Source organism: Rhinopithecus roxellana, chromosome 20 (genome assembly GCF_007565055.1).
Source record: "Rhinopithecus roxellana isolate Shanxi Qingling chromosome 20, ASM756505v1, whole genome shotgun sequence".
NCBI lineage: Eukaryota > Metazoa > Chordata > Mammalia > Primates > Cercopithecidae > Rhinopithecus > Rhinopithecus roxellana.
The window spans coordinates 76,257,233-76,283,384 of NC_044568.1; the positions used below are offsets into that span (position 1 = coordinate 76,257,233).

Below are 26,152 nucleotides of genomic sequence, written 5' to 3' on the forward strand. Positions count from 1 at the left end.
GCTAGGAGACGGTATTGTCCGCCGCCGTTTAGATGTAAGGACACCGGTTTGCCTAGTGTCTGGAGTATTGTTTGGTTTTAGTTAAGACTAGGCTGGAGATCAGACACTGGTTTGCCTAGTGCCTTAGGTGCCTAAAGGTCTAAAACAATTATTAGAGGAGATATAAGAAGCAGGTAATAGAATGATAACAGTAATAGAATGAGGACAGAATAGTTAGGAAGGAGCCGAGGAAGAGGAGGGCAGGAATAGACTGAAGAGGAAGGCAGAATGAGAGTAAGAGACAGCGGCCGGGTGCGTGGCTCAAGGCTGTAATCCCAGCACTTTGGGAGGCCGAGACGGGCGGATCACGAGGTCAGGAGATCGAGACCATCCTGGCTAATACGGTGAAACCCCATCTCTACTAAAAAATACAAAAATCTAGCCGGGCGAGGTGGCGGGCGCCTGTAGTCCCAGCTACTGGGGAGGCTGAGGCAGGAGAATGGCGTAAACCCGGGGGGCGGAGCTTGCAGTGAGCTGAGATCAGGCCACTGCACTCCAGCCTGGGTGACAGAGCGAGACTCCGTCTCAAAAAAAAGAGACAGCTACCCATAAGGCAAGAATGAGAGGGAGTGTGGTAGGTGGGTAGGCGGAAGTGCCAAGGGATGGAAGGAGGGGCAGCCTCAACAATGGTAGGCGGGACCGAGGAGGAGGGCGGAACTACAGCGGGAGGGGGAGGTGGAGCAGAAGCGGGAGGGGAGGTGGAGTATATGGCGGGAGTGGAAGAGGGGTGAAGCTGACACGGCGAGTCAGACTGGAAAGATGACTCTCTTTTATGACTTTGCTAAGTCCGCGCCTTAGCCAACTTGACTTGGGCCAAGGAACATTGGCTACACAACTCTGGTCGAGAACACAAGTCTTAAAACTTGTATATAATTTATTTTAGACTACTTGCTTAAGCACTGGCAGAAATTGCTGAGGTCGATTAAAATGTTATGGTCTAGGGTGCCTTCAGGTGGCCGAGACTGGTTGTCTAACTTATATTGTGGCCACATCACAGTGGAGAGGAAAATCAGTTGCTTTCGTTTAAGATCTTACTCTACTTGTAAAGTTTTGAGATTAGTTAGAAGACACCCTAAAGGGGAGTCTCTAGGTATTTTGGATTGGGGGTTTCCCATTGCCTTCCTCTCGCCAATAGGCGGAAATGGAAACCGAACTCTACCTGGCTACAAAGCGTCCTTTGGAGCCACTAGAGACCGGTGGGAGGCTCCTGGAGCCAGAATGGAGACTACCTCCAGGCGGACGTCTCCATCCTGGACGGGTCTCCCACGGAACGGAATGGAGTTCCTTTGGGCAGACGTCTCCGCCTTTGGAAACTCCCGTGGGTCACCTGGTGACCGGAAAAAAAAACCTTGGGCCTGCGCAGGACTTCTGGCCAAGGAGTATGAGAGGGAGGCAAGAGGTACTCACCCCTAGGAGACTTGGAGGTACGGAAAGCGATGTCTAGGTCCTGGTCCGTCCGTGGTGTGGGAGGAGGAGGCTCCTCGGACCTTGGGGGGCCCTGAGGGGTCTCCCTGGGTTTTGGCACCACCTGATTTGCTTTATGCAACTACTAGAGCCGGCGCCAGAGGAAAAGGCAAGTAGGCAAGATAAAAAAAGGAAACTTTATTACGTAGCCAATGTAAAGAGGAGACAGGGTTCACTGGTCTCCGGAGGCAGAGGCTGAGGAAGTCGCTCTGGCGTTCTCGGGCAAGGTTCCTGGGTCCGCATATGAGGGGCTGAGGAAGTTCACGCCACGCCTCTGCTCTGAGCGGCTTTTATGTCTTGGGCCTGGGAGTGGGGGGGCAGTAGGCAGGACGCAGGCGGGTCGAGGGCCCTGCAGTGGGTGCAGCCAGGTAGGTTTCGGTTACCTCGGTCAGACGTCATGCTACGCCTGCACAGTTGACCTGTGCCTTTCCCGGCGCGGGAAAGTTGATGATGAAGAACCCGGAAGTACACCATCTTAGTCACCTTTGTTCTTTGTTTCCCTCTCCCTCCGTCCAGTCATTAATGTGTAAATACGGACTCCCCCTCCTCAGTCACTGAGGCATGTGAGAGTTGTTGTGCCTTTGGTTTTTGTTTTTGAGTCTCGCTGTGTTGCCCAGGCTGAAGTATAGTGGTCCATCCTTGGCACACTGCAACCTCCGCCTCCCATGTTTAAGTGATTCTCCTGCCTCAGCCTCCCAAATAGCTGGGATTACAGACATGCGCCACCATGCCCAGCTAGATTGTGCCTTTGTTAGGTTCTCTGTGACTTTTGTCCACCACGTCATTCCTGAAAGAAATCTTTTTTTTTAATTATAAGAATTACTAAAACTAGCTCGGCACTGTGGCGCGCAGTCTTTGTCTCGGCTAATCGAGAGGCTGAGGCTGGAGGTTCACTCAACCCCAGCCTGAGCAACATAGCAAGACCCTGTGTCCAAAGGAAAAAAGAAAAGGCAAAATCAGAATTACCAGAACTGATTTCACATGTGTAGGTAGCAGATGGTGGCCATGAAATTCAGGTCTGTCTGAAGGCTGCAAGGCCTGGTACAAAACTGTGTTAAGGCCAGCGCAAGGCCCTGGCAGGCTCCTGAGTGGCTGGACTGGAAGAGATGCCAAGTTCATGGCCTCCTGACTCCACCCAGCACTCCCTGGGCCCAGCGACATTCCTTCCTGAAGCCTGAAACTTCACCTCCACCTGAGGAAGCCATCTGCCTGGGGACAGGTTCTTGCAAAAACGAAAACAGTCATTTCCAGAGGCAATTAATTCTTTGAAAATATGTCAGACTGGCTGGGCGCAGTGGCTCAAGCCTGTAATCCCAGCACTTTGGGAGGCCGAGACAGGCAGATCACAAAGTCAGGAGATCGAGACCCTCCTGGCTAACACAGTGAAACCCCGTCTCTACTAAAAATACAAAAACTAGCCGGGCGAGATGGCGGGTGCCTGTAGTCCCAGCTACCCCGGAGGCTGAGGCAGGAGAATGGCGTAAACCCGGGAGGCGGAGCTTGCAGTGAGCTGAGATCCGGCCACTGCACTCCAGCCCGGGTGACAGAGCCAGACTCCGTCTCCAAAAAAAAAAAAAAAAAAAAAGTCAGATTTTTGGTACAAAATCATGGTTTCCACATTGGCTTCATGCTCGGTGCTTTATGAGAAAAAACCCTTTTCTCTGTGGTTGTGTTCATTGTATTGTAAACCAATCATAGATTATTTTAAGGTTTTGAGTTAGAGTGTTTATCCAGTTTTATGAGGGAAGTAAAGGAATTCCACGATGAGAAAAATGGGGTATTTCCTGCAGGGCTCGGGGTTGCAGGAGCAGCAGGTAACCTGATTCATTAACCTGAGCCCAGCAGGATTGGTGGGGGTGATGAGGACACAGATTAGGGGACTCCACTCAGGCACAGGACCCCCCGGCAGAACATGCCCCGGTGCTCCTAGACATGGGCCCTTGCAGACTTTGAGGCCTCGGTTTCCTCATCTTACCAAGGTGTGACCCCAACCATCATCTCCTGAACGTTTTGGCCACAGAGCTCTGGGCAGGCTTCCACCATGACCCCATTTTGGAGATGGGGAGTTGCCGCAGCCACACTGCTGCTCAGTGGTAGAACCAGCATCTGACCCAGGCCACCTGCTCCAGAGGCCCTGCTCTTAGCCAGCAGCTCGGACCCCAGTCATGTGGGGCCATTTATTTATTTTTAAGATAGAGTCTCCCAGGCTCTATCTAAGATAGAGCACTCCCAGAGTGCAGTGGCGCAATCCCGGCTCACTGCAACCTCCACCTCCTGAGTTCAAGCAATTCTCCTGCCTCAGCCTCCCGAGCAGCTGGGATTACAGACGTGCACCACCATGCCCAGCTAATTTTTGTATTTTAAGTAGAAATAGAGTTTTGCCATGTTGGCCAGGCTAGTCTCAAACTCCTGACCTCAGGTGATCCACCCCTCAGCCTCCCAGGTGCTGGGATTACAAGCATGAGCCACCACACCTGGCCCACGTGTAGCCGTTTAAATTAAAATCACATCAACTGACTTCCTCCATTGCATTGGCCACCTTTCAAGTGTGCAGAGTGACACATGGCCAGTGGCTGCCATCACCACTGATGTCGCCACATCCTTCATCACAGGAAGATCCCTGGCAGCCCTGCTCCCCACCCTCTGCCCTCCTGACGCTCCCTTGTGACTTGTTAGAAAAGTGTGGGTACAGCTAAAAAAAACACCTGATGGCTGTGAGAATACCGTCACTTGCTGATGCCTTCTGTATAGAAAAATAAGCCTTAGACAGATCTTCACAAGAACGTCGTGATCTCTCTCCTAGGCATAATTAACGTGTTCCAAGCCAAATTGCAGTTCAAGAGAAGGTTCTAATCTCTTCTCAATAACAATTGTACTCATGTTCCTCTCCTGAAAACTAAGAGGAAAGTAGCTGAAGAAATTCTCCCTGCCCAGTTACATCTTGTTTTTCGGGTACTTTTGGGTTCCAGGGTCACATCAGCAGTGGCCCAGTACAAACGAGGGGGAGCCTTCATCTGTGCTTTGTGTCTTTCCAGGGTGGCAATGACCATGAGATCTTCACAGACCCCAGGACCGTGGGCTACTCTGTGACAGCGCCTGAGGACACACGCAGGATCTGTGAAGAGCTCTTCTCCTAACTCGGGAGCAGGAGGGTGGGGTCCTGGCTGACAAGCCAGCATGGGGCATTTGGTGGCCAGAGCCGAGGGTCCTCCCACACGTGCTCACCCACCCGCAGCTCAACCAGGCTCTGCATCCTTTGCCAGGCACATGCAGTCTGGACCGCCACCCCTGACATGCCTTGCCTCCATCTCCAGTGCCAGAAGCTTCCAGAAGGAAGGAGAAAACTATTGTCAAGAATGGGTCAGAGGAATACCTCCCACAAAAGGTCTTCCCCACCCACCCTCAGCCCCCTAATCTAATACTCACCCTGATACATGCAATCATGTGGTTTTGGCGTAAATTTCCCCATAATTCTAAGATGATACAGAAAGAAAAAATGTGCCTGGGCCCTCCCTCTTGGTGGGTCTGTGGACTCGTAAGCAGTTTTTTAATGGACCCCTGCATCAGCACCAACAGTGAGGGTTTGGTACTAAGAAACAATGACAGGCCATCTGCAGTGACCCACCCCAGGATGAAATTTACAAATACCTGGAACAAAGCTCCTGCCTGCATGTCACCTTGATGGGGACTGTGAGCAGGGCAGTGTTATGCCCAGTGACTAGACGCACTCTGCATTTTCCAGTGTTTGAGGCTGAGGCCTGCTGGACAGATGGCTGGCTGAGTGGGAGCAGACCCCAGGGAGTTTGCACCTCAGCTGGGCCGGAGAGTTGATGCTGGCAAAACAGTCACCCAGGTCCAGAGAAACCAATGTGGGATGTCAAAAGGACCTTCTGGTTCACCCTGGCTAGCTTCCCAGAGGCGTTCGCCTCTAGTTTCTCAGGGATCGAGCAAGACCCTGGCCAGGGAACAGGAAGAGGAGCTGCTCTCCTATGTGCGCCCACCCAGGCCCCCACCCAGACGTTACAACTGAGGGGGCCGAGTGCAGCTGCAGCCAGGTCCGCGTCCCTCACTCTTTCCACCTTCTGCACGTTCTTCATGAAACTGGAAGGAACCCAGGCCTCAGCCAGAACACGGTGGAAGAAAACTTTCCTAGGAAACGGTTCATGTGTCACTTTTCAGGATGTGGAAACGCTGGGACCCATAGACCCTCCATTGCTTGGTGCTGGGGCTGCGTGGCCTCACTGAGCACTGAATCTGGGGCCAAGGGGGCCCAGACTGCCCTGCATTCCTGCCTCCCAGCCCACAGCCAGGTGCTTTCATCACAGCTCAACCTGGTTCCCTCCAAACCTCCCAGCCACTCGGGCTTGCAGCTGTCTTCAGCCCTGGATCCAGTGGGGTGAAAGCAGCCAGCTCCTCATCTCACAGGACAGTGAGATGGCAGTGACTCGCAGGACACGGCCATCCAGTGGCATCTTTCCTTGTTGAATGGTGCAAATGATACTGTAATGACCTTCCAAAATGGTTAGTATATTAAAGTGATTTCATTGTTTCCTATTTCTCATTCTGATTCCTTTTTCCTCCTGTTTGCAGATTCTGGAAGGGAACCCCAGCCCTTCCAGGTCTGAGAGCCACTCTTTCATTGCTCCAGATTTCTGTCCCGTCGGGGGCCCCTCCCTCTGTGGAGTTGCATGTTCCTGTTCCTGACACACAGACTCCTCCCCTGCTGCTTTTCTGCCCACTGGGTCAGGGCCTGCCATTCCTTACAAGTTTCCTTAAGGTAGTGTGTCAAAGCGAAACAACTGAGTCTTACTCAAACTTGTTTTAACCGGAAATGGAGGGTCGCTGCTGTGTCCCCACACACAGGGCTGCCCTCAGGTGGGTACCCTGAATCCGCCAGGCTGGGCCCTGATGCGCAGAGGCCTGGGCCGCTCCTGCCCCAGTTCCCACAGTGGCTGCTTCAGACCCTCCCCAGGCCCCTCGAGCCCCTCCTGCACTGCCTGCTACCTCCCTCTGCAGTCAGAATTGACACTCGCCTCCAAACTCAAAAGGACTTGGAACTTCCCCTCTCCTTCCACCTTGTCATCGCATTGCAGCCCAGGCCAGCTTCCTGGGGTTACTCCAAGCGTGTCCGCTTGTCAGGCACTGTGGTGGGATGTAAAGTGTTAACAACTAAATGACGCATGCGCAGCGCGTCCTGGTGCCTTCCACGTGTCCCCAGAGCAGCAGGTTCTGCACGTGGCAGGTTAGGCTCCAAGCCTAGTTCTGCTGGTACACGCTGCTGCGTGACTTACAGTGAGTTCATCTTCGCCTCGGTTCATGTGTCAAATGGTATAGTCCTTACTGTGTATGAAATTTAAAGCACTTTGAACAGTGAGTGTGAGCCATTACTAACTCAAATAATACCCCTGCTCCCTGCAACCCAGAACCCTGTAAGGCAGGGGCAGTCCCCTCTCTCTGCCTTAGGGGGTTAGTAGGATCAAGACACCATCACAAGAAATTTAAACACAGTAGCTAAGTTTTGAGCCAGAGCAAAGCACAGAGGTTGCACCTAGGCCAGCCTAGCACTATTGAAAGTCACCAACCCCAGCAATGCGGAAGCTGACCCTGAACTCAAGGTCAGGGCTTAAGCCTCAGGGAAAAGGCCTGCGTTGAACCTGAGCAGTGAGTACAGGGCAGGCCTCTGGCTCCCTGGAGGGAGAGGCTAGCTGGGAAGTTGAACTTGAACCTGATCCCCAGGGAAGGGCGTGGGGCCCGCTCATGATCTGTCCGGGAAGGTCCCTCCAGCTACTGGAAGGGGAGTGCCCATAGGGGCCAGAAGAAGAACCAGTTGGGCAGTTGGGCAGATGTTGCCGTAATCCAGACACATCCAGGCATATGTGGCTTTGAATCACTTCCTTTCCACGGGCTGCCTCCTCTCCCCCCCCATCCCAAGTGTTCTGGCTGTGGGCCCCAGCTGGTCACCTCAGCCCAGGCAGGCTCCTCCAACCCGACCGACAGGTAACCTCCACACTGCCTGCCACTCCACACTGCCCGCCACGGCACCCGAAAGTCAAGACCTAGAACTCATTCCACCTCCCTCACCGGAGGCTGCTTTCCCAAACGCCTTCAGTTTTGGTTTTCATTGCTGTTGTTGCTATTGTTGTTTTTGAGACGGAGTCACTGTTGTTGCCCAGGCTGGAATGCAATGGCGCAGACTCCGCTCACTGCAACCTCCGCCTCCCCACTTCAAACAATTCTGCCTCAGCTTCCCGAGTAGCTGAGCTCACAGGCGCCCGCCACCATGCACAGCTAATTTTTATCTTTTTAGTAGAGACCAGGTTTCACCATGTTGGCCAGGCTGGTCTCAAACTCCTGACCTCAGGTGATCCACCTACCTTGGCCTCTCAAAGTGCTGGGATTACAGGCATGGGCATGAGCCACCATGCCCGGCCTTTTTTTTTTTTTTTTGAGACGGAGTCTCGCTCTGTTATCCAGGCTGGAGTGCAGTGGCGCAATCTCAGCTTGCTGCAACTTCTGCCTCCAGGTTCAAGCGATTCTCCTGCCTCAGCCTCCCAAATAGCAGGGATTACAGGTGTGCGCCACCACACCCAGCTAATCTTTGTATTTTTAGTAGAGATGGGGTTTCACTATGTTGCCTAGGCTGGTCTCAAACTCCTGACCTCAAGTGATCTGTCCACCTCGGCCTCCCAAAGTGCTGGGATTATAGGCGTGAGCCACGACGCCTAGCCCCCACCTTCAGCTTTTGCTAAACCCTTCCTTGTGCCACCCATGTAGTACTCCATCCATACAGTAAGTCAGCAAATCTCATTGTTTTGAGCTAAGTGCCTACGTTAGCCTCTCCCTAAACAGGTTTGATGGGCTGGTTTTTCCCCAATATGCTTTTGGAAATCATTGTATAATATTGACAAGAAAAATGCCCATCTCTGCACCACCCAAAATCACTGCCTCCCTTGGGAGACACCAGCCAGAGCAAATTCCAAGCAGAGCACAGCAACCCTGTGGAGTGGGCCCTGCCCATCACTGCTCTCCTGGAAACCAAGAACAGAAGTTCTCACACCTGCCCACCTTCTGCCCTCACTCCCACTGCTCCAGCAGCAAACAAACCCTTCCTCCCCCGCTATGGACCTTGAAAAGCTATATCCATCCTAGGACTCTCATGCCAGCCCCGGGCCCTCAAGCCTCACCTGCTTCCAGCCCCTGACTTCATGCCTGAAGAACAGCAAGCTTTTTTTTTTTTTTTTTTTTTTGAGACTGGGTGTCACTGTCACCCAGGCTGGAGTGCAGTGGTGCAATCACAGCTCACTGCAGCCTCAAATTCCTGGGCTCCAGCAATCCTCCCACCTCAGCCTCCAGAGTTACTGGGACCACAGGCTCATGCCATCATGCCCAGCTAATTGTTTTTTTTTTTTTTTTTTTTTTTTTTTTTTTTGGTAAGACCAGGTTTCACCATGATGCCAAGGCTGGTCTCAAACTCAGCTCAAGCCATCCACCTGCCTCGGCCTCTCAGAATGCTGGGATTACAGGTGTGAGCCACCGTGCCTAGCCTAGCAAACGTTCATCAAACGTCTATAGCAGTGGCCGGGCGCTGTGGCTCACACCTATAGTCCCAGCACTGCGGGAGGCTGAGGCAGGAGGACGGTCTGAGTCCAGGAGTTCGAGACCAACTTGGACGATGTAGCAAGATGCTCTCTACAAAAAATTTAAAAATTAGCCATGCAGGGTGGCATATGCCTACAGTCCCAGCTACTCAGGAGGCTGAAGGAGGATCGCTTGAGCCCACGAGGTTAAGGCTGCAGGGCAGCCTTGTCTCAAAAACAAAAAACACCTCTATAGCAGGAATGAGCCAGGGACTGTGGACAGTGCACCCCGAGGCCAGTCCCCTCTTCCCACAGGTGTATCATGGGAGTAAGGTGTAACTCACACAACTTCCTAAAAGCTTCAACAGGACACTGGACAGCTACTGACCAAGTTACTGGCATTTTCTGTTGCCAGGAAGCTGCATTCTCCTTCCTGCTAAGCTTTCTCATGCTAGAGAATGATGACTAAAGAAAAACAGATGATCCCATCTTCTTACTCACCACCCCCTAAAAGAACAGACTGCCAAGTGGAATGTGTCAGCCTCACCTGGGGGAGACACCCTCACCTGACGACTTAAAAGGAAAAACCTGGTAAGCCAGCTGCCAAACAAACACATGCACTGCCTTACACAAAACAAAACTTCATTGGGAGAACGACGGCTGATGGGAGGCAAGATCTGGATTCAGGAATCCTCAGTTCTAGCTATTCCTTGGTCAGCAACAACTTCTGTCCCTCCCAGAGCCTCCAGGAGTTTCCCCTTCTGTAAACTGGTATCGCATCCCTTCCAGCTGTGACATCCTGCAGTTCTAGAATACCCACTGATTGAAAGAGCTGTGGCCAAACAGGAAGGACAGAGCAAGAGCAGTTGACAAAGGATTCTGCCAAGACAGAATCCAAAGGTTACCCCTGAATAGCAGAATGCAATCCCCCAGCTCACTGCCGGCCACAGCCTGCCAGAGCGCCAGCACACAGGGTCACAGCAATGCCACCCACGCCAAGGCGAGGACAGAAAGAGAGGCTTGGGGCAGCAAAGGAGCCCTCTCGGGTCGTGGCTTTGGAAGTGTGGACTGTACCAGCAGATGGGCCCTTGGGAAGCCACCAGGGAACAATTCAAGGTTGGAGAGAAAAAGGCCACCTTTGACCCAGCAGAAGGCAGAGGCGGGAGAGGAGGGTGAGGACAAGGAGCATTGCAGACGAGGAAACAGTGGCCAGGACCTAACTGGCGGGAACTGCCTTTTTCTCCACACGCTCGCAATCAACACATGTATTTGCCTATTTTAAAACAACTCCCTTCCACCCCCTTTCAAAGGCAGCAGTTCTTAGGCTGAAATGACAAACTCATCAGAGTTGAGAAGTACCCAATGAAGCTATTTGTGCGTCCAGCATCAAACGACCTCTTTTCTGGACACTTACTGTCTGCCCAAAAGCCAGTTTCCAAGTTTGCTTCCCTGCGTTGATGAGTGGATTCTTGACTACCTATAGGCCACAAATTTCAAAACATAATGTCCAGCTATTTCTACTTTTAAATCATGACTAAAGCCAAACCAAAACCACAGCAAAGATAATCTAAGGATTTGTTTACCGGAAATACCTACAGAAAAGTTTGCAGGCCGGGCGCGATGGCTCACACCTGTAATCTCAGCATTTTGAGAGGCCGAGATGGGCACATCACCTGAGGTCAGGGGTTCGAGACCATCCCGCCCAACATGATGAAACCTGGTCTCTACTAAAAATACAAAAATTAACCGGGTGTGGTGGGGCACGCCTGTAATCCCAGCTACTCAGGAGGCTGAGGCAGAATTGCTGGAACCCTGGAGGCAGAGGTTGCAGTGAGCCGAGATTGGGCCACTTCACTCCAGCCTGGCAACAGAGCAAGACTCTGTCTCCCACCCCGCAGAAAGAAAAAGTCTGCAATGTCAGCAGCAAGGTGCAAACAGAGCTGGCTCTGGGTGAAAACTTTAGTTACGAAAAATAAGAAAAAAAAAATCCCTAAGCATTTCTTAACACTAGTTTTAAAGAAAATCCCCTTTTCAAAGGTATGTTTCTCCTTCAACTTTCTTGACTGTCAGGCTGTCAGGATGCAAGCTACCCACTCTTAGCTGTATGCATCGGGACAAAGTTTTTAAACAAAGACCCTGCCCTTTCCACAAGCCCTTCCCGCCACCCCCACCCTGGCGCCATAATGACAGGGGCTGTGAAACGGCTGTTGAGTGATGGTCGCACGACCGGAAGGCAGATGAAAAGGTCAGGCTATAAGGGGGGTTCAGCCTCTCAGTACCAGCCTGCTGTGCCCAGGGGTGGGAGTGCTGGGATAAACTGTCTTCCCCAGACAGGCAGCTATGCCGCCTCCCACTGCAAAGGCACCAAAAGGCAAAATCCGTCCAATCCAAAGACCGCCCCCCCATTTCCCCCCACTTTAAGCCAGCTCCCCTAGAACCAACCAAGCCAAGAATTAGAAAACTGCTTTGCCCAGGCCCAAGGAGAGGTGCAAGGGGCACTTAGGTGGAAATTTGCCTTGGGGAAGTCACGCAAGGTCCGTGTCAGCTGCCAGTGGGCCAGATCCGGGAAAGTGGAGCCTCTAGCTCCAGGAGGAAAAGGGTCTATGGGTTGAGCAGCTGGAGAAGTATCACCCTTGATCCACTCCCTGGGCTGGGGATGCAATCTCCACTCAGCCATCAGTGGGCACCTCTCCTTTTTAAATGCTTTTAATGCTCTTCAGATGGTGAGAGGTTGTTGTGATGGTCAGAGGCTGTGCTGGTGGCCGGAACACTCCACACCTGCCCCCCACACCCCTTCCTCCAGGACATACTTGAAAGGGACCATGCCCCTCCGAAGCCCCGTCTCGTATGGAAGAATGTCATCTCCAGTGTCTGCCGCCTCCTCCCCGCAAAGTCTCCCACAAGCACAGAGAAGGGGTGCTTCCAGCATCTCCTAGGAGCTGACGACGTGTCCGGACCAGGTCTCATGCTTGGTGCCTGGTGCCAGGTGGGTGATAACGACCTCCACAGCCTGCAGCTTCTCATTCTTGGGCGGGATGGAGCACATCTTATAGGTGACCTCGTCGCCTTCCACTGGGACATACTCCCCTTCCACACTACAGGGGCACAAATAAAGCAGTCAGTGCTCACACCGGGACAAGGCTCCCTTTCCCAAGATGCCACACCCAAGACACCAGCACCCTTCTGGTCATAAGGCCACCAACGTGGGCACCATCTGACCAACCACCGGGAACCTCTTTCAAGAGAACTGCCCCTCCACCAGAGGGAGCTGCCACACTGCCCCTGGCCAGCCTCTGTCCTAGCCAAGGAGGCCCTGGTCCAATCAGCTCCTTCCCTGGGACTTTTGATGTTGGAAATGAAAGAGCTCAGCCACCTGTGGGAGCTCACATGGTGACATGAAACGTGGGAGAGAGACTGGGCTTACGGATGAAGAGTAAAGACGGCCAGTCCAAGCCAGAGAGAAACGAGGCCATCATGGAATAAGAATCAGAGTTGAGGGGTGGCCTGGCCAGGGCTTTTCTGAGGTCCTCAGCATAGCAGCCCTTGGTTCCAGGAGTCTCAGAAACCACATTGTGTCTTTGTTCTCAATTTTCCCAGTTTCCCAGCAAGCTTTTTTTTTTTTTTTTTTTTTTTGAGACAGTCTCGTTGTCACCCAAGCTAGAATGCAGTGGTGTGATTTCGGCTCACTGCAGCCACCTCCCGAGTTTAAGTGATTCTCCTGCCTCAGCCAAGTATCTGGGACTATCAGCATGTGCCACCACACCCAACTAATTTTTGTATTTTTAGTAAAGTCGGGGTTTCACCATGTTAGCCACGCTGGTCTCGAACTCCTGACCTTAAGTGATCCACCCGCCTCGGCCTCCCAAAGTGCTGGGATTACAAGCGTGAGCTGCCACGCCCAGCCTCCAGTGAGCCTTCAAGAAGGTGCCTTTGGTGCTTGAAGCTAGTTCCTGGAGGGGCCTCTCCCTGTGACCACCCCCAGGAAGTTTCCTTTTTTTTTTTTGAGATGGAGTCTCACTCTGTCGCCCAGGCTGGAGTGCAGTGGCACAATCTCGGCTCACTGCAACCTCCGCCTCCCAGGTTCAAGCGATTCTCCTGCCTCAGCCTCTGGAGTAGCTGGGACTACAGGCACACACCACCACGCCCAGCTAATTTTTGTATTTTTAGTAGAGACGGGGTTTCACCATGTTGGCCATACTAGTCTCGAACGCCTGACCTCAGGTGATCCACCCACCTCGGCCTCCCAAAGTGCTGGGATTACAAGTGTGAGCCACAGCACCCAGCCCGGTTCCCTTACTTTCTAGGGGACATAAGTCACCCTCTCACATGAGACTGGCACCTTGATGTCCCCTTGATGAGACCGCCCCCCAGAGAAAAACCCCCTTCATATGCTAAATGCCAGGGCCAGCCAGCTCCCCTAGTAACTGGTTCGTTTTGATTGGAGAATTGTATGGTGAAGAGTGTTTCCCTCTTTGGTTTGGTCACCAGGGAGCTCAGAAATAAATCTGCAGCCCACTTCTAGCAGCAGAACCAGACATCACAGTATTTCCATCTTCCTTTTTCCATCTTTCTAAGTATTTCTTTGCCCCAACCTCTATGTTTTCCTTACTGATTCAAAATCCTTTCTGGGATGAGGCAGTATGAAAATACATTTACACATCCATGTGTGCGTTCATCTGTGAAATGCGTCGCCTTGGCCTTTTTCTCCTGCCTGCTGAGCTGATACGTAAGCATGGGGCAGAGGGTGGGCCCCATTGCAGCGGGCCCCTCTTTTCAGAAATGTGGTTTCTGTGTTTGCGGGTGTGCTGTGCGGAGTAGGACTCTGTCTGCCCCTGCCTGAAGTAAAAGACTTGGGGCGCTTAGGCCACAGGTAGGAAGGGGGTACAGATCGAGGGTCCTTGCCTGTCTAAAGGCTGCCCAGAGGATTGGAGGTGAAGCATGGGGGGCTGGGTGCCTTCCAGTCCAGCCCTAGGATGTGTGCGCCCCACCCCAGGTTCCCCAAGGGCTTCAAGACACTCAGGAAGGAAGGACGTCATTGAGCATGCGGCAGGAGAAAGGGGTCCGCCCCAAACTTCCTTCCTGGAGCAAAGGGGCAGGACAGCCCCCAGCCTCACCAGTCCACCTCCTGCAAAGGAGGGCAGGAAGCCGGCCTGGTCGGCAGGCTAAACAGGGCTCCCCAGCCTCACAGGCTATCCTTCCCTATTGGCCAGATACAATGGGCACTCGGACTCACCCTAGCAGTCCTTGCTGCTCTCTCACACACACACACACACAAACCATACACGCACACACATGCACCATGCACAGCTGCCACCACCCTGTCTCCCACAAGCATAGCCGGGCACCCCCAAATCCATTTTCATCACTTTTTGGCTATGTGATCTTGAGCAGATCTCTCTGTATTTTTTTCTTTTTTCTGTTTTTTGAGACGGAGTTTCAATCTTGTTGCCCAGGCTGGAGTGCAATGGCGAGATTTCGGCTCACCACAGCCTCTGCCTCCGGGGTTCAAGCGATTCTCCTGCCTTAGCATCCCAAGTAGCTGGGATTACAGGCACCCGCCATCATGCCCGGCTACTTTTTTTTTTTTTTTTGTATTTTTGTAGAGACAGGATTTCACCATGTTGGTCAGGCTGGTCTTGAACTCCTGACCTCAGGTGATCTGCCCACCTCGGCCTCCCAAAGTGCAGGGATTACAGGCATGAGCCACCATGCCTGACACACAAAACCTTACACACCCATTCATAAAGACACACCCAGGCACAATCACAGGTACCGTGTCACCCCCAGCCTCACATCCCCTGCCATAGCTCTGTACAGTCTCACAACCCCAACCCAACACAACCACAGGAGCACAACTGGAGCACCAGCCAAAGGCAGACTCACACAGGCCCGGCCATTCGTCCTCACGCCCAGCGCCCGTCAGTCACACGCCATCCCCACCTCCACAGGGCCAAGGAAGTGCCTGCCCCAGTCAGGCCGCCCAGACCGGCTGCTCACTCACTCAGAGATGTGCAGGAAGATGTCGGGGCCGCCATCAGCTGGGGTAATGAAGCCATGGCCCTTGGATCGGCAGAAGCATTTGCAGACTCCTTTGTAGACGGGGCCCTGTGAAGCCCGCACCGTCCTGACAGAGAGGGGGAGGTGTGAGGGGCCCCATCAGCGCTCCAGGACAGCCACCAGCTCTCCTGGGCACACGAAGCTCATTCCAGCCCCTGTCCACAGCTGTGCCCCATCAAGCCCTGGCTAGGACCGCCATGTACAGTCACACAGGTTGAGGACTGCACAACTCTGGGGGCCGCTCACATAGACTCTGGTGAAAATGACTCTTTGGATGACCCTGGCAAATTTTCTCGGGCCTGTTTTCCCACCTGGAAAGAGGGAGTTGAACGAAAAGATCACTGAGCATCCCTCCAGAAACTAATGATTAATTATTAATAACAGGAGCATCCTCCACTCACAGGGCCTAAGACCTGCATATGCCAGGCATTGCTGGGTCCTTTGCAGCCCTGGTACTGTGCTCATTTTGCAGCTGCAGAATTCAGTCTTACAGGGACACAGACTCTCATGTGTGGTTAGAGTCCAGTGATTCTGACCCCTGCAATTGCCCACCCATTGCCACTCCCAGCTTCCAAGAGGTTCTTCTGGGCTGGGCAGTACCCTGAATTTAGAAGGCGCCTTCCCAGTTTCTCACCATCAGCCCACAGCACAGCCCCAGGTCTGCCTATTTGACAGCCTGGAACGCTGATGCCCAAAAATGGCCAGAGAGACAGTGAATTTCTGGCCTCAAGCAAGAGACCCATCTGAGAAAGTGTCCCCAGCCCACTCCAGACTCACGCTGAGAAGGTCCTCGTCCGGCGAGTGGGCAGTGGGCTTGGGACCACGTTGCCCCGCAGAGGTGATGGTGAGCGCTCGCGGGTCCGAGGGGTGTCCAGCAGCCCGACTGAAGCTTGATGGGTGGGGGGCTGTGGTGGTGGGGGAGGCTCAGATGACATGGCTGACCTGGAAGGAGAAGAGGCTCTCAGAGCCTCATGCCTTTAGAGGAAGGAGCCCAGTGCTTACCCCGCATCCAGGTCTGAGAGTCCAGTATCTGAGGCTCATTCCTGTCCATCGCCTCAGCACTGCTGTCACCTCGCCTGGGAGCGTGCCGGCAGGGTCAGGTGCCTGCTCTGGGCTCCTGCAGCGGTCGTGGGCCCCCCTCGATCATAGTTCTTCATGCAAATGCCACATCCTCCCCCATGACCAGGATGGCATCAGTCCCCAATGTGTCCCCAGCACAAGGCAAGGACCCCGGCACACTCGGGACACATAGTGAATACTTGTGGGAGGGAAGGAGGCAGGTCAGGAAGGGGAACCGAAAACCCAAAGCCAGGAGCCGGGCGCAGGGGCTCACGCCTGCAATCCCATCACTTTGGGAGGCTGAGGCAGGCAGATCACTTGAGGTCAGGAGTTCGAGACTAGCCTGGCCAACATGGCAAAACCCCGTCTCTAATACGAATACAAACATTAGCTGGCCATGGTGGCAGGCACCTGTAATCCCATCTACTTGGAGGCTGAAGCACGAGAATTGCTGGAACCCGGGAGGCGGAGGTTGCAGTGACCTGAGATTGCACCACTGCACTGCAGCCTGGGCCACAGAGCAAGATTGTCTCAAAAAAAAAAGAAAACCCAAAGCCAAGGAGATTTTAATGCCAACCACCTAGATCCAAACTCAGCCACTCCACAGACCCTCCCTGACGCTGCTGTGAGCCAGACCCTACAGGGAGGCAGAGGCAAAAACATGACCCTCTTGCAGCGTCCACCTTCAGGAAACTGCGGAACACGTCGCAGAGAGAGCTCAGGCGCCCCATCTGCATCCCTGAGCAGCCGTCACAAGCCTGCACCCAGGACAGGGGGGCCTGCTGGGGGAGCCCAAAGGACCCAACGGGAAAGGGAGGATTTCCAAGGCTGCATCCATCTCCATCCAGCTCCATCAGGCCCAGTGAATTTCCATGCAGCCCAAGTCACCGCTGCCGTTATGAAATCAAATTCCTTCCGTGACCCCTAGTATGCACCCATAAACCCGGCTGGAGGGAGGGAATTCCTTAACTGCTGCTGTGCTTTTGACAATGTGTCAAGAGCAGGACACTCGCTGTACACAGTGAACACTGAATACTGAATGCAAAGGCGTCGGCTCTAACGTGGCCTCAGCTCAAGGTACAGAGGGAAGAGTGGCACCCTGGGGTAAGTCCTTTCCCCTCTCTGGGCTCAGTTTCCAAATCTGCAAAGTTGGGCAGCTGGGTGGGCATCACTTGGCACCGCGCAGGGCTGGTGATGGGGGTACGAGATGAAGTAGGGAGAAGCCTAACTCAGGAAGCCACTCAACGCCACACAGCCAGGAGGGACAGCAGCAGCCCTGAATAGGTTTAACTCAGGTCCCATCGGGTTTTCAAATTTAGATTTGAAGAATGGGCCAGGTGCCGTGGCTCACGCCTGTAATCCCAGCAGTCTGGGAGGCCGAGGCAGGTGGATCACCTGAGGTCAGGAGTTTGAGACCAGCCTGGCCAACATGGAGAAAACCTGTCCCTACTAAAAATACAAAATTAGCTGGGTGTGGTGGCGGGTGCCTGTAATCCCAGCTCCTCCAGAGGCTGAGGCTGGAGAATTGCTTGAACCAGGGGGGTGTGAGTTGCAATGAGCCGAGATCATGCCATAGCACTCCAGCCAGGGTGACGGAGTGAGACTCTGTCTCAAAAACAATAAATAATCACCCAGGCTGGAGTGCAGTGGCATAATCACAGTGCGCTCTAGCCTCAACCTCCATGCCTAATTTTTCTTTTTTTTTTTTTTAATTTATAGAGACAGGGTATTGCTATGTTGCCCACGCTGATCTCAAACTCCTGGGCTCAAGGGATTCTCCCACCTCTTCCTCCCAAAGTGCTAGGATTACAGGCATGAGCCACCACGCCCGGCCTGAACTATCTTCAACATACCAGGGGCTTTCCTCAAAATCCAGGTTTCCAGCTGCTCGTGGAAAGAACTGAAGCTCTCACAACCCTCAACCTCAGTTTGCCACCCCGGTCCCCTCATTTATAGAAGTCTTCGACCTACATTACCCAGAAATCCACCCGCACCCCCCGAACTGCCTTCAACCACAGCCACCCAAGAACCAGGCCCGATTGCTCAGAGGAAAAGGGCTGCCCCCTCCCTGAGATGTCAAAACTCCTCCCGGACATTGCTCCACCCTCCCCTGTCCGGCCTCAGTTCTGTGGGCTGGGAAGGAGGTGACTGGCTGGCCTTCTGGAGGAGGTGGCATCCTACCTCCTGTCCCTTCTCTCAGCTGCGGCTGTGGCCAGGGAGGACCCTGAGTCCAGGGAGCCCCCACCTCAAAAAAAGCCCCAGCTGCTGGCCTAGGGGCCAGGGCCCCCGCATGACCCACCAGCACAGGTCATAGAGTCCCAGAATGTTCAACGCCCAGAGTTCCAGGAAAGAGGCTGGCCCGGGGAGGGGAGGGCCCTGTCCAGGCCTCCCAGGACAGCACATGGGAACAGTGGCCTGGCAACTCCACGGTGAGAGGCACTGCTCTGCCTTGTTCTATCCAAAGTCTCCCTTCCCTCCTTTCTCCTGGAGTCAAGCATAGCTGACTTCCTTTTTTTTTTTTTTTTTAATTTAAGACAGAGTCCAGCTTTGTCGCCCAGGCTGGAATACAACGGCACAATCTCAGCTCACTGCATCCTCTGCCTTCCGGGTTCAAGCGATTCTCCTACCTCAGCCTCCCAAGTAGCAGGGGTTACAGGTGCCCGCCACCACGCTTGGTTAATGAAGCACAGCTGACTTCTAATCCTACCCCTTGCCTGCTGTGTAGTCTCGGACAAGTTACTTAATCTCTCTAGGCCTCAGTTTCCACATCCGGAAAATGGGAATTATAATAGTCCCGACTTCACACCATCAGGCTGAAGTGAAAACAAAATAATACACACTAAGCACTAGGCACACTGTCCACCCAGGTTCAGTGAGCAATAACTGTCAGCTGTGACTGTTGTTGTAATTGTCATCATAAAGTCACTCAACAGATACGTGCCCAATACCGAGCTCTGTTCACTGTTCAAGTCCACAGAGACAAAGGGCTGAACCTGAAGCCAGGGACTAAACAGTTAAATAAACATAAACCAGATCATTACAGATCCCAAAAGGGCTGTAAAGAAACAGAAGGGGATGGGGCAGAAGGGTGGGAGTACACACGCTAATCAGGGTGCCCGCAGGACCCTGAACAGCAAAAAGGGATAGCCATTTGAAAAACAGAGGGAGGCTGTTCCAGGTGTGGGGGAACAGCCTGTGCAAAGACCCTGAGGTTGGCAAGGCCTGGGTGGGACTGAGGTCAGTGGGGACACCATGTGGTAGGTGGGGGACTAGGAACCAGAGGCAGAGAGGCAGTGGAAAGGGCAGGGCCCGCTCAGGAACCATGCTGCGTCATCATCACTGTCAGCATCGTCATCCTCCTTGCGTCTTCCATTTGTCACACCCATTTGCCTGTCTGCACACCCCTAACTATGCCTACCTTCCCCTGGGTGAATGGCACAAATCCAAAATGGGGGACCCCCTCCTTTCTCCACCCCAGCCCCCTCAACACCCCAAGTGCACCCAATCCTTGGGAGATGCCAAGGGAAGCCCATGGCCTGTAGCGGTGAGGAGTCTGCGGGCAGCACAGGGCCCTCTATGTCCCAAGGGCGCAGGACAGGCGCTGGCACAGAGCAGGGTCTCCGGACGGTCCAGGAATGGTCCCAAGGCTGGCTTTTTTTTTTTTTTCAGATAGGATCTCACTTGGTCACCCAGGCTGGAATGCATGGTTCACTGAAGCCCCTCAACCTCCTGCGCTCGGGTGATTCACCCACCCCAGCCTCCTGGGCTGTGGGACTACAGCCACGTGTCACACACCCAGCTCATTTTTTGTATTTTCTGTAGAGACAGGGTTTCAATATGTTGCCCAGGCTTGTCTTGAACTCCTGGGCTCAAGCGATTGGCCCACCTTGGCCTCCCAAAGTGCTGGGACTCCAGGTATGAGCCACCACACCCGGCTTCCAAGGCTCATTCTTAGCCAGCATTAGGATCCAAAGCCACAGCTGGCGGCTACTGCACTGGTGTGTGTGCTCAGCACCATGCCCAGTCCAGCAGGAGGTGTCTACAGTCCTGCTCACCTGATAGTGGAAGAAACTGAGGCACAGGGAGCAGACATGACTAGGGGTAGGGGCGCTGCCACCTGGGAGACCCAGGAGCTTTATCCAGCCTCTCATGGCCCATCTGGGCTGGAGTCCAGCTGGGGTGGCCAGAAGAGGCCTGGCCAAGGGCCACCCACTCCCCAGTAGGCCCAGCAGAGAAGAGTGAATGACCTCAGTGCGGGGGATGGCCGGGCAAAGTCCAGCTGGAAAGAAAACAGCTGGGGGTGGCTAGCCAGGCACCCAGAAGCCAGCTCTGAGGCTCTGGCCGGCCACTGCTGTGTCCCCTCTACAATACACACATACACAAGGATGGAGGCACACAGCAGCCCTGCCCACCAGCACGGTCCCAGCTCCCAGCCAGCCACTGCTCTCCCAGCAATACCAGGCATGGCCTTGGAGTGTCCCCAGCAGAAGACAGGGCCCACCCTCTGTGACTAGCCTTCAGCTCCCCACAGCTGGGGGAGGGAGGAAGGCTGCAAACAGACCCGCTGCTCAGGCTGGCTGGAAGCTTCGGGCCAGGAGGATGAGCATCTGGCCTGCAACAAACTCAGACGAAATGTCACGCACAAGGTATGTCATGACTGCTGGGCTGCGTGTACATGTGTGCTTCTGTGTGCAACCGTGTGTAGGTGTATGCACATGTGTATGTGTTGTGTGTAGGCATGTGTACACATACATATGTGCCCACACATGGCTGGGTCTGCATCTGAGCGCACACACACGTGTATGCATGCACGAACTTGTTGCCATCTGTATGCACACGTACATGGACCAGGGGAGTCTCACCTCACAGCATGCTGGGCACCTGTGCTGCCATAGGGGACCTTGATGAACGCTGCCACTTCCTATTCAATCAACAGATAAAGGAGTGGAACAGACCATGACTGCCACCACCACAGCAGTGTCCTGGGGCCAGACTGCTTACTACTTACAACACTTCACACAGCTCAGCTCATTCCATTCCCAGTTCACTAATGCGAGAACCGAGACACAAAGAGTCCAGTAACTTGCCCAGGGTCGCCCAGCTAATAAAGACCCTGGTGAAATACAGAGTAGGTCAGATAGCGGAAATGCTACGGAGAAAAAGCCAGCAGGGTAAGGGGGAAAAGGCTGCACGAGGAGGTACCCAGCTGGCCACGCAACCCCTTTCCCAGTCAGCCCCCAGGCTCTGATGAGTGCCCGGCCAAGGGAGGGAGCCCAGGGTGGTGGGGGCAGGAAGCCACGCCCAACCTGACTGCCCCAGGGACGGGTGTGTCATCAGGGAGAAGGGGGCCTCCGCCCAAAACAGCCTGGGAATTTTCCGTAGGCTCTGCAGCTCCTCCTGGAAGGTTCTGGAGTTCAGCTGGGTACCAAGACTCCGGCTTTCCCAGCCCCTGCTCAGCCTACCCCCATGTCTGGAGACTTATGACCCAATCATGCAGCACCCCTGTAACCTACTCCCCAACTTCCTGTCCTCCTGGCCTGAAAACCCACCACCCACATCAATGGGAGCCAAGCAGCCAGGTGCTTAGTGCAAGGAGGGCTTTAGCAGCGCTATCAGCCATTTACACTCTAGTGAGAGGGGGCTCACTGAAGGAGACTCCATTCGTTTTTGTTTTTGTGAGACACAGTCTCCCTCTGTTGCCCAGGATGGAGTGCAGTGGCGCGATCTCAGCTCACTGCAGCCCCTGTCCCCCAGGTTCAAGCAGTTCTCCTGCCTTAGCCTCCTGAGTAGCTGGGACTACAGACATGTACCACCTCACCCAGCTGATTTTTGTATTTTTAGTAGAGATGGGGTTTCACCATTTTAGCCAAGCTGGTCTCGGACTCCTGACCTCAGGTGATTTACCCGCTTCAGCCTCCCAAAGTGCTGGGATTACAGGCTTGAACCACCATGCCTGGCCAGAGACTCCATTCTTAATAGCTTCAGCCCCTTTATTGAAGACAGGATGATAGAAGGCAGGGGGACAAGAGTTCAGTTCAAGTCAGACACCTCATTCTTGGCAAAGCAAGAACCTCTCCAAGCCTGCTCTGCAAAATGAGGGTGTCTTGAGCCTTCCAAGCGTTGCTGGCTGGGGAAGGCCAGGGTTGGGCATGGTGTTGGGACAGCTTCCAGCCCGGGGACAGCCCACTGCTGGCCGGTGTAGTGGGTGGATAGTGGCCCGCACTATAGGGACAGGGCAGGCTATAGTGCTTTCATACACCCTACAGCCACTGTCCACAGACTTCCACGTCAGGTCCTGTTAGGGGTTTACAAACATCAAATACATGCATCTAAACATCAACCCAACAGGGGAGGCACTTTTAGCATCCCTGTTTTACAGATGAGGAGACTAAGGCACAGAGTTTTAAGCCAGTGATTCTACTTCCTACTTTAGTGCAGTCAGGAATCTCTGGGGATCTTGTTCAGATGCAGATTGCCACTCAGCAGGTGTGGGTTGGGGCCTGAGATCCCTCATTTCTTTATTTTTTTTCGGTGACAGGGTCTTGCTTTGTCACCCAGGTTGGAGTTTGGTGGCGCACTCATGGCTCACTGCAGCCTCAACCGCCTGGGCTCAAGGGATTCTCTCACCTCAGCCTCCCAAGTAGCTGGGACTACAGGCCTGTGCCACCACATCCAGCTAATTTTTTAATTTTTTGTAGAGACAAGGTCTCACTATGTTGTCCAGGTGGGTCTCGCCCTCCCATGCTCAAGCGATCCTCCTACCTCGGCTTCCCAACGTGCTAGGATTACAAGCTCGGGATTCCTGGCCAAGATTCTGCATTTCTAAGGCGCTCCCAGTGAGGCAGCTGTCCCTGGCCCAGGGAACACCGCAGGAGTCCTGCTACACTGGTCCATCTCACAGCCCAAGGCTTACCAGTGCAAGAGATGGAAAGGCAATTGGGCAGGGATGGAGGTGAGACTAGAAGAATAGCAGTTACCTCAGCGCACCTGGGTTCCTTCTTTGTAAACAGAGACACTTAGCTGATCCATCCCAGTACCCAGCGCAGCAGAGCCCCAGCCTGGCAGAACTGCCGGCACGTGGGCCGAGAGGCGGGGCGGGTCAGCTGAGCCCAGATAGAAGGGTCCCTGGAAGCCACAGAGGCCCAGAACGAGCCAGAGGTTGACGCAGCAGCGTCAGGCTGGCCTAGCCACATTCCCCTCCATTGTTCCGGGGAGAGCGGGGGTCTGGCGAGGGAGGAGCAGAGTGAGAAGGGGAGGAGGGACAGGAAGGGATGGGGGTTGGAGAGTCCAGGGGGAGGGAAGGGAGGCAAAGGGGAGGGGGCAGCCGGGCCGGAGCCAGTCCTCCGCTGGCTAAGGACCTGAAGCCAGCTGCCACAGAGAAGTGCAAACAGGCGGGTGGGGAAGGTGCAGCCCGGCGCCCACGTCCGCCCGGAGCCCCCTCCCAGGCCCAGCCAAGCTGGGAATATCTCTTCCACCCTCAGGAGCCCCTGAGTGCTGGGAAGAGGCCGGAAACCCGAGGAGTGTACCGGGAACCCAAGGGGGCCTCCAACACTGCCACTGCCTGTGCCCCCATTAGCACCCCTGGACGGCCTCGACCGGACGGTCACCCCACCGCCACCACCCACCTGGGACCCTGCACCCGCCCCAGCTCTCAGCCTGGACTGCCCCTCCGGGGGGAAGCCCAAGCCCTCCTCAACAAGAACTCTCCACTCCTCCCCCACTCAATTCTTCCATCCTTCCCTCCATTCTCGGGGGGCTTTGGCTCAGACCTGAGATTCAGCCCTGCCTGCTCCCCACTCCCTCAGTGACCCCTGCCAAGCGACTTCACCGCCCCACCCGAGTTTCCTCATCTGTCAAAGGGGACAGGAACGGTGCTGCGTCGAAGGGCTCGGACGCTGTGCAGATGCTGCCACGAAAATGCCAAGCGCACGGCAGGCTCGGTCAACAATAGTTGTGCGGCTGATAGCGGAACTGTCAGGCACGGGCCCATCTGAAATCACCTTCCCGCCCATTCCTGTCCCTGCTGTTGGAACACAAACCAAACGCGCTGGCTTTGCCACTCCGTGGAACAAAGACCGTTCCCCTACCGGGTGCACCCACCGTCAACCACCCTCAACCCCACCCCAGGGCCCCACGCTGGGCCTAGCTCAGCTCATTCAAAGCATCTAGGCCGAGCCGGGGTCTGCGACTCTTTCTCTCCCTGAAGGGACCAGCATCGAGAACCCATGGTCATCACCGAGGCCACCCAGGGAGTGCAAAGGGCGGTGGGGTCTCCAAGGAGGACCCCGAGCCCAGAGGAGGGCCAAAGGCCCGAAGGGAGGGAGAACAGAGGCAGAGAGCGGCTGGAGAAGGTAGTGGCGGAAGGTAACAGGAAGGCCTGCTGAGAAGTCGGGGACTTAGACGACAATGGGACTTCGGTGGACGATTTTCAGCGGGGGATTGATCTGAGCTGATTGTTTTTACAAGTTCCCTCTGGCTTCATTGTGGCGAGCAGATGAGAGGGACAAGACTGGGCAAAGACTGAGAAACATCAAAACAGCAAGTTAAAAACAGTAGCTTACGTGTCTCCCGGCACGGGGCTAGCCGTCTCCTTTTACTCTCACACACCTCTTAAGCCAGGAGAAGTGAGAAGCCAGTCTGCAGATGGGGACACTGAGGCTCCGAAAGGCCTCCTATTTGGCAGTGAGATTTCCCCACCTATGAGACTCGAGGCCCTGCCTGGAGCGGGACGTCTCCGCCTCCCCCAGCACACATATCCATCCTAACCCCAGAAAACCGTAGGGCCGGAGGCTTCCTTTTTAAAAATCAAGAAAGAACGTTTCACTTCCGGCCTGCAAACCTGGGCCGCCAGCGCAGCCTGCGGAAAGGGGGCCTGTGGGCGCGGATGAAGTTTTTCTCCAGCGCCTAGGGCCCTCCCACCCCCATCCGGGCGCAAACACCCGGGGCGAGCGCGCCCGGCGGCTCCTCCTCCCCCCAGATGCGGCTAATCGCGCGGCGCCAGGATGGCTCCCCACCTCCCCCGCCGGGCCTGGCCGCCGTCCCAACCACTAGCCACAGCTGGCGCTGCCAGGCCCGGCGGGGGGGGTGGCTCCGCTTCCCGCGTGCGACGCCCCCTGCGCCTCGCCCCACCGCCCCGCGAGTCCCCACTCCAGGTCTCCCTCCCAAAGGCAAAAGCGGTGGGGAGGGCGGGGAGAGCTTCCCCTGCACGCAGAGAACAGGTGGCCAGGCGGGAAGTGCTCCCAGACGTCCGCCAAGAATCCCTGCCGCTGTTGCCACACCCACCCCTTGCCCTGGGGAGGAGCAACCCGCGTTCCCCACACAGGCCCGGAGAAACCCAGCCAGGAGCCCTCCGCTGCCGAGCTAGAGGACCCTGTAGGAGGGGCGACGATGGGGACAGAGAAGGCCGAGGCCCTATCTGCCGCTCCCGGGGAGTCGGGCCAGGGGCGGACCACCCTGACCCTTCTGGGGTCCCCGAGAAGAGCTCCCTACCTCGGGATCCGTTCTGCTCCGCCAGTGGCTTCGCTCGGACTGGGAGCGCGGAGCCGGAGAGGGGGCGTGGCCCGCGGGGGTGGGGCACCGAGCCCCGCCCCCAGGCGGCCCCGGCCAATGGGGCTGCAGGAGGGAGTCCAGGACGGAAGGGGTGGGGCAGGCGGGAACGGCCCGGACAGGACCTTTGTGTCCGCGCCTGGGACTGGCGGGAGAGCGAGGCGCAGAGCGCGGGGCGTAGGGGCTGGGGCGGGGCTGGGCTGCACCCACCGGCGGAAAACGCCCCTGCAAAGTGGCGGAACTGTGTCCCTGCGCCAGTGCCGTTCCTTCCCCTCACCACGCGCGCCAGGTGCGGCTCCTACCTGCTTTTGGCTCCAGAATTCGTATAAGCCCGGGGCGCGTCACTTTTAGCAGAACGGAGGAGATAATGGAATGAAAAGAGAGAAAGAAGAAAAGAAGCAAAAAACAGG

The 26,152-nt window shown here is 55.0% G+C and overlaps 2 protein-coding genes across 6 annotated transcripts in view; one reads left to right on the forward strand and one right to left on the reverse strand.

Moving 5' to 3' along the window:
• Nucleotides 1-6,057, forward strand: part of PMM2 (phosphomannomutase 2) — a 39,196-nt gene extending 33,139 nt beyond the window's left edge. The window contains exon 8 of the mRNA XM_010383637.2: nucleotides 4,539-6,057. Coding sequence (XP_010381939.1) covers nucleotides 4,539-4,640 — 102 coding nt within the window. The 3' untranslated portion in view covers nucleotides 4,641-6,057. The remainder of the gene's footprint in view (nucleotides 1-4,538) is intronic.
• CARHSP1 (calcium regulated heat stable protein 1) lies at nucleotides 1,621-25,833 on the reverse strand. Of its 5 annotated transcripts, none has more exons than XR_004055499.1 (5): nucleotides 24,758-25,103; nucleotides 15,915-16,079; nucleotides 15,082-15,204; nucleotides 11,891-12,175; nucleotides 1,621-1,852 (listed from the first exon to the last, which is right to left on the reverse strand). XR_004055499.1 is itself a non-coding variant. In XM_010383635.2 (4 exons), the coding sequence occupies exons 2-4, from the start codon at nucleotides 16,070-16,072 to the stop codon at nucleotides 12,013-12,015; spliced, it is 444 nt and encodes a 147-aa protein (XP_010381937.1). In that variant the 5' UTR covers nucleotides 16,073-16,079; nucleotides 25,686-25,833; the 3' UTR covers nucleotides 9,709-12,012. The 5 variants fall into 5 exon arrangements, 2 of the variants coding, with proteins under 2 accessions (XP_010381937.1, XP_010381938.1); XR_004055498.1 differs by having other exon boundaries at nucleotides 1,621-2,290; XR_004055497.1 differs by having other exon boundaries at nucleotides 1,621-2,301.
• Between the last annotated feature and the right edge of the window lie 319 nt (nucleotides 25,834-26,152).

Coding starts and splice junctions, on each gene's coding strand:
- CARHSP1 (XM_010383635.2), bottom strand. CDS start 16,072: ATGTCATCTGAGCCTCCCCCACCACCACAGCCCCCCACCCATCAAGCT. Junction 15,205..15,914: donor CGGACGAGGACCTTCTCAGC/GTGAGTCTGGAG, acceptor CCTCTCTGTCAG/GACGGTGCGGGCTTCACAGG. Junction 12,176..15,081: donor ATCTTCCTGCACATCTCTGA/GTGAGTGAGCAG, acceptor GTGCCCCTGTAG/TGTGGAAGGGGAGTATGTCC.